Below are 6192 nucleotides of genomic sequence, written 5' to 3' on the forward strand. Positions count from 1 at the left end.
CACTTCTTGCAACCCTTTGTTTCTGTCCGCTGTAGGATCCTGGGACCATTCTCCCTCTTCAAGGCTAGGATCTCTCCTAGGGGAACCATCTTGATGGAAGGAGCTTCCAGCACATGGCAAATGCTGATCTGAGTCCTTTTCCCATTCCTCCTGCAGATTGTTTGGACCCAAGAGGAAGATGACTTCTGCCATTGCCCGCTGGCACAGCAGTGCCCGCCCCCCCAGTGATGCCCTGGAGCTGGCCTATGCCGACAGGCTGGAAGCTGAGATGCAGGAGCTTGCCATCCAGCTGCACAAAGTAGGTGGGAGAGCAGGGGAGGGGATGTGCAGAAATGGCAAGAGAGATGTCTGGAGATACGTACCTATGGAGGAAGACACAGTGGGATGATAGGACAGTAAAGGCCGAGAGCATTACAGCTCCTACCCTGAAGGCTGAAAGATATGGGACATTAGGCAGAAAGTCAGATACACACAGGAGAGTAGAGATAGGGTGAGGGCAGAGATCAAGAGGGTGGTGTGGATACCAGAGGGTTCACAGGAAGGGATCCAAAGGAGAGACTCCAAGGTAGAGACAGGCCATCTCATTCCAGGAGGGACAGGCAGAGGCCGAGGGTGGGGTGGATCCTCGTGTCTGGTGGCCTCCTGTCTCCTGCATCTTTGGCCCACTTGCCTGCCTGCCAGCCCCACCTCCCACCTCTCCCTCTCCAGCGCTGTGAGGAGGTGGAGGCCATGAAGGGCCAGGTGTCCCAGGAGCAGGAGCTGCGGGCTGTGGTGGAGAGCTGCCTCCTGGAACAGGATGGCACCCGCAAGGACGTCTTTGCCCAGCTGCAGGAGACCTGGGCCCTGGCTCGGGACGCTGCTCTCATCCTAGACCAGCTGCGGTGAGTAGGCCCCTGAGCTGGCCCCGAGTTCGCTCCAGATTCTTAACCAAGGACTTGCTTTCAGGGCTTCCTGAGGTCACTCTCTGCTGCCCCCCTTCCCCTATTTCATTTGGGTTGTTCCTGTGGGGTAGACCAGGCAGAAGTAGGACCCTGAAAATCTGCATACTCTATGCAAGCTCTCTGCCCAGAGAGCCTGTCAGTGTGGGCAGGTGCCTGGGGTGCTTGCCAAGCCCAGGAAGGTGGGCTGCAGGGACAGAGCAGGGCTCTGCCTTTCAGTCAGGGAGGTGGGGGTGTCTGTCATCCCTTGCCCTCACCAGCACTTGGTCTTGTGTCCTGCAGAGCCTGTCAGGCTGAGCTGTCAGCCCGAGTGAGGCGAGACGAGTTCCCTCTCGGGGCCACCCTGGGCCCAGCCTTCCCCACAGCTGGTAAGGAGAGCAGTGTCCTGGCCCAGGACTGGGCAGAAATGCCTCCTCAGGCTGGGTTTTACTACTTGTCTCAGCACTTACCACATTTAGACTCCCAAACCCCTGTAAATACAATCCCAGACTCCAGGGTGAGGGCAACCCTGCCCTCCCCAGCTCATTTCCTTCCTGTCCCTGCTGATGGTGGGAGGCAATGCCTTTGGGCTGTGGCTGACTATTCTGTCCGAGATCTCAAGTGATTTCTCCAGCCTCCAGTTTGAGTCTGGCCTGGACTTGCAGACCCCAGGGCACAGCCTCACGGGAGGGTTTCATTCCTGGGGCTGGGCCCTGACCAGTAGTTAGTGCTTTGGTCAGCAAGCAGAACACATTTTGATGTAACAAGGGGGCCACACAGGCACTGACAGCTGTGTGGGTCTCCTGGTCACAGCGGCTCAGCAGAGGCAGGGCTTGTGTGCACACAGACCACAGGCTCACCCAGCCCTGCCCCACAGATTCCAAAGACTGGCAGGCCTCCCTGCAAGCCCTGAGCCTCCCTGAACTGTCACAAGCATTGGAGGATCGAGTCCATGAGATGGGTGAGTCTCTGGGAGGCCAGCCAATGACCCTCACCCCCACCCAGGGACCAGACTCAGAGTAACGGGAAAAGCCTGGTCAGCTCAGACCCCTAGGGCAGCTCCCCTACAACCTACTGATCCTCCAGGTAATCCACTCCTAGTGGTCCCCCTCACAGGGCTCCCCTTCTTCCACTGCTGCCCAGACGTGCAGTCTCTGTTCCCATCCGCAGGGCGAGTGCTGTGCTCCGTGACCCAGGGCCTGGAGAAGCTGCAGGTGCTGAATGGGAAAGAGAACTGGCGGGAACCTTAGCTTGAGGGACGGTGAGTGTCAACCAGCCCATGATCCAGTCTGGGACAGCAGCGTCCACTGGAAGCTGAGCGAGCACCCACTTTAGTCCTCTGTTTCCCTTCTCAGAATCTGACGTTGGGTGACTGATCCACCCTGAAGCTGTGTGCCCGGAAAACAGGAGGGCAGTGAGCAGGCAGTTGCAGCAGCCTGGGCCCCACTCGAGGCCAGAGGATCAGCCCCCGGGAACAGCTAGCGGAGGCAGGACCGGGCTGTGGCCCGTGCCAGACAGCAAGGCCCCTGTGGTGGCAAGACGAGGGCCTCGTCCAGAAGGTGGTGGTAAGGCCCAGAGCAGACAGGACCTTGGGGAGAGAGCGTGTCCCCATGTACCACAGGCACACACTCAAGTTTGCCCTGATGGGTGATAACTGGGGCACCTGGGCAGCATATGTCATTTGCTGGAAAATAAAATTTAAGATCAGCTGGTAAGGGGCTCAATTCTGGTCACACTTCATACAGTACTGACTGACAGCAAAACAAGGGGAAAGTCATGCCAAGACCCCCCAGCCCCAGTGACCTGCCGGGGCCCAGGCCTCCTCTTCCAGGACAGAGAACACTGTTCTTAGTGCAGATGATTTGGTGACCCCTCCTACTCATTGTCCCTGCAGCTAGGCCACTATTGCTCAGACTCCTGTGATTCAAAAGAAGCTACCTACAGAGCCAAGCATGCCCCCACACCCCAGGAAATAAAGAAGAGCAAGATACAAGTGTTTTATTTACAGAGTGAAGTACCTTTGCCCACAGTGGCTGCTTCATCAAGGCTCTAAGATAGAACAGATACCCAGGCTGGGCTGGGAGCACCACTTTCCTTAGCAGGCTGGGCAGGCACTGTAGAAATTGTCCCATAGCTTTGCTAAGTTTTGCCAGACATAGGCCCCTAGGAGACCTCTAGTGGTGACCTCGCCTGTGATGGCTCTGCTGTTGTCATTCAGAGGGTATTTCCAAACCATCCCCAGGAGCTGCCTGCAGACCACATTGGGAGTGGAGAAAAGGAGGCTTTCAAAGCACAGTAAAGAACAGCAGGCTCAACCCAGGTATAGCCAAAGCCACCAGGATCAGAAAAGGAGCATCTTGTGGACAGTCTCAGCAAAGAAGCCCCAGATCAAGTTCATAGCCCAGAGAGATCCATGGCTGATAGTTCCGCACTTAAGCAGGGAGGTAGACAGCAACACCCACCCCCACGCCCTGAGGTAGGGGGCCAGTGGCAGCTTGACTCTGAGTGGTGCCCAGTGCTCTTGGACCTGGCTCTGTCCTTAAGTCTCCAGGTAGTGGGGAAAGGAAGGAGACATCCTCCTGCACCTGGCCTTGGGCCTGCAGTCAAGACCAAAGGACAGAACAGCAGAGGAGCCACTTCACTGCCCTTCAGTAACTCCATTTACAGCTGGGCCTACGATCCTGTCTTTGGGAACCAAGTCCCAGTGGGGTCAAGTGGTTTTGAAGCCTCACCCATAGTTCACACAACACAGAAAAGGAAATCTAACCAAGTAAAGTGAACAGTCAAAATTAACTGTACAACATCTTACCCAAGCTGGCTCTTCTCTAGGTCCTGGACTAGCACAGAGGGCAGTAAAAGGAGTGAGTCCACTGAGAAAGGCATCCTCCATGAGAACCGACTTCTCACTGGTCTGTGTGTGTGCACCTACCCACTTGGGAAATCGGGTGGTAACTGGGCCACCACCAGCCCGAGAGACTCTAAAAGAGACAGGTTTAAGCCTCAAGGTGGGTGAGAATGTCCTGAGCCTAGACAGCCAGGTCCAGCACCCCCAGGCCACCCACTGACCAACCTGAGGTCACAGCAGGCCCTGTCACTGCTCAAGACAGTGGAGATGATGAGATGCCCACTTGCCCCACGCAGTAAGCAAGGGTTACACACACAGAAACATTAGAAGACACACTCCTACAGGATTTCAGGGCCCAGTCTCAGCCATGGGCACAGAGCCGGGAAAGGGTGAAGACACATGGTACAGGAGCAACCTCAGGAGGAAGATGGGAGCAGCTTCTCCAGAGCTTTCTTCTGCTTCTCAGTGGCTGCAGCAACAGCTTCAGCCAGCTTCTCCTCAGGCATCATATTGAGCACCTTGAGGGCGAAGAGGAGCTGGTACTTAGCTGTGCTGATGAAGGCATTGCTCAGGAAGTTGGGAAAGCCACCAACTCGATCCTTCTGGGTATACAGTGGGACTCGCACAAGCCCCAGCACCTGCAGAAAAAGGAGACCAGGGTTGGGGCCAGACCCGCACACCAATAGTACAGCCCTGGTAGGAGGGACCTGTATGAGCTGCTAGACCAGGGGAACGGAAGCCAGGTTGCCAAGGCAAATGGAAGACTATGGCAGGGTCTGGTGAGGCAGAAGCCAGCCAGCTTCTTTGGAGCAGTGCAGCCCTCTCCTCCCAAAGCAAGTTTCAAGGCCACCTCATGCATTTCCCACTTTCTGCATCCTCTAGTTCCAGCCCCAAGTTCACTGGCAGGAAGCCCCCTAGCCTGCACGGCATGCTCCCCATTCCAGCAGGTGAATCCCAAACACACCAGTTATCACTCCTAGCCCTTCCAGACCATAACACCCACAAATCACAAGAGTCTTAAACACCAAGAGAACTCGACCTCCTTCATCTCAGCCCTGCAAGTGCTCTTCTGCTCTTGAATTTCTCACCACCTTGAGCAGGTCCCATTCCATCCCATCCCAACTAATCCCATGCCCGACTCCCAGGATTGGCAATGGCAGGCAGCAAGGCAGATATAACAGCCCGGAGGGAGACCCAGCCTTCCACCCTCAGGTCCCTCTTCCCAACCCCGATGCTGGAGACAGTGACACCCCACCCAACCTGGCCAGGGGACCCTCAGGGGGACGCGTTACCCATCGTTGCAGGGCCAGAGCCAAACCCCGGGGTGGGGGGCGGGGCCCAGGCAGCGGCCCCACCTCCAGGCCGTGGTCCCGCGAGTGCACAGCGCTTATCTCCACAGCGTGCAGCTGCTCCAGCGTTAGCTGCCGTGCATACAGGTGCGCCACGACGCGGTGCGGCCCCTCGGTGAGGTGTGAACTCAGATAGTCAGCCTCGGTGAGGCGCAGGCAGCCCAGGCCCAGATCCAGCACCCGGTTCAGTCCATCCTCCAGTGACCAGAAGCGCCGGTCCACGAAGCCGCCGGGGAAGCCCAGCAGCCCGTCAAAGCGCATCTGCATCTGCAAGGGAGCCCCGGGTCACGGGCGCAGGTACGGACAGCGCCCTGGCCACCATCCGCCCGCCCACGTCCTCACCAGCACCGAGAAGCGCATGGGGATGCGGCCGAAAAGCTGCCCGGGGTTGGCGGCATACAGCATCGCGTGGCAAGAGTGGCTCCAGCCCGGCCCCAGGCGCATTGCCTCCACCCGGCTAATCTGCTTCAGCTCCGGCACCGCTGCCGACATCTTGGCACTGCCCATGTAGCCAGAGTACCTGCCCTTGAGTGATGGTGCTGGCCCGCCCCCGTTGCACCTGACCAATCCACGGGCAGCCTCGTTCCGTCCGCCAATTGCTAACACCCGTCAGGAGAGTCCACCGCGACTAGTCGTTAAGAGCAAAGGGCGGGTGCAAAGGAAGGAACACAGTGCTCTCCAGACTGCACCCAATAGCCGCAAACTCTGAGCACCGGTGCAGCCAGTGACAATCAGGATGCAACGTGCCCACCTCTCTCTCTCTCTTGGCGGAGCCTAGCTTGACCCCAGGGCAAAACTCAGGACTGGCTTCAGGCAAGTCGCGCGGGGGCGCCTGCAGGGTGGAGAGGGTGAAAGACTCGGGGCTCAGACTGCCAGTCCGAATGAGAGCAGCAGGAGCTCCCAAAATCGTATCGCCCTTGGCGGGACCGAGTCGCGAGCCTTCCCCCAGCACTTCTTTGGACACGTGGGCGCCCCCTGCCTGCTCCAGGAGGGCTCAGCGGAGCCCTGCAACGGGAGGGCACAACCTGCTAAGCACTCCAATCCAGGTCGCTGATGGTCTGCCTGACTCGGTAACAGCATG

At 58.0% G+C, this 6192-nt stretch overlaps 2 protein-coding genes across 12 annotated transcripts in view; one reads left to right on the forward strand and one right to left on the reverse strand.

Moving 5' to 3' along the window:
• ANKS3 (ankyrin repeat and sterile alpha motif domain containing 3) overlaps positions 1 to 2629 on the forward strand; it is a 32466-nt gene extending 29837 nt beyond the window's left edge. For 5 of the 10 annotated variants that reach the window (XM_045820891.1, XM_045820883.1, XM_045820892.1 and 2 more), the window contains 6 exons: positions 157 to 298; positions 709 to 881; positions 1221 to 1306; positions 1795 to 1878; positions 2088 to 2178; positions 2273 to 2629. In XM_045820891.1, the coding sequence (XP_045676847.1) occupies positions 157 to 298; positions 709 to 881; positions 1221 to 1306; positions 1795 to 1878; positions 2088 to 2167 (565 nt within the window). In that variant the 3' untranslated portion in view covers positions 2168 to 2178; positions 2273 to 2629. Of the gene's footprint in view, positions 1 to 156; positions 299 to 708; positions 882 to 1220; positions 1307 to 1794; positions 1879 to 2087; positions 2179 to 2252 lie in introns of all 10 variants that reach the window. The other 5 variants (XM_045820884.1, XR_006783602.1, XM_045820885.1 and 2 more) reach the window with 5 other exon arrangements.
• Positions 2630 to 2900: 271 nt separating this feature from the next.
• On the reverse strand, positions 2901 to 5609 carry NUDT16L1 (nudix hydrolase 16 like 1). 2 transcript variants are annotated; one of them, XM_045820896.1, is made up of 3 exons: positions 5454 to 5609; positions 5118 to 5378; positions 2901 to 4400 (listed from the first exon to the last, which is right to left on the reverse strand). In XM_045820896.1, the coding sequence occupies exons 1-3, from the start codon at positions 5601 to 5603 to the stop codon at positions 4179 to 4181; spliced, it is 633 nt and encodes a 210-aa protein (XP_045676852.1). In that variant the 5' UTR covers positions 5604 to 5609; the 3' UTR covers positions 2901 to 4178. The 2 variants fall into 2 exon arrangements, with proteins under 2 accessions (XP_045676852.1, XP_045676851.1); XM_045820895.1 differs by having other exon boundaries at positions 5055 to 5378.
• Between the last annotated feature and the right edge of the window lie 583 nt (positions 5610 to 6192).

The sequence above is a fragment of the Phyllostomus hastatus genome, unplaced genomic scaffold, assembly GCF_019186645.2.
Source record: "Phyllostomus hastatus isolate PE091 unplaced genomic scaffold, TTU_PhHast_1.1 phas_scaffold_442, whole genome shotgun sequence".
NCBI lineage: Eukaryota > Metazoa > Chordata > Mammalia > Chiroptera > Phyllostomidae > Phyllostomus > Phyllostomus hastatus.

Excerpts from the sequence above, each read along its gene's own strand:
- NUDT16L1 (XM_045820895.1), bottom strand. The coding sequence starts at position 5,603 with ATGTCGGCAGCGGTGCCGGAGCTGAAGCAGATTAGCCGGGTGGAGGCA. Across the intron at positions 5,379-5,453 it reads CCATGCGCTTCTCGGTGCTG|ATGCAGATGCGCTTTGACGG; the intron begins GTGAGGACGTGG and ends GCTCCCTTGCAG. Across the intron at positions 4,401-5,054 it reads CTCTGGCCCTGCAACGATGG|GTGCTGGGGCTTGTGCGAGT; the intron begins GTAACGCGTCCC and ends CTTTTTCTGCAG.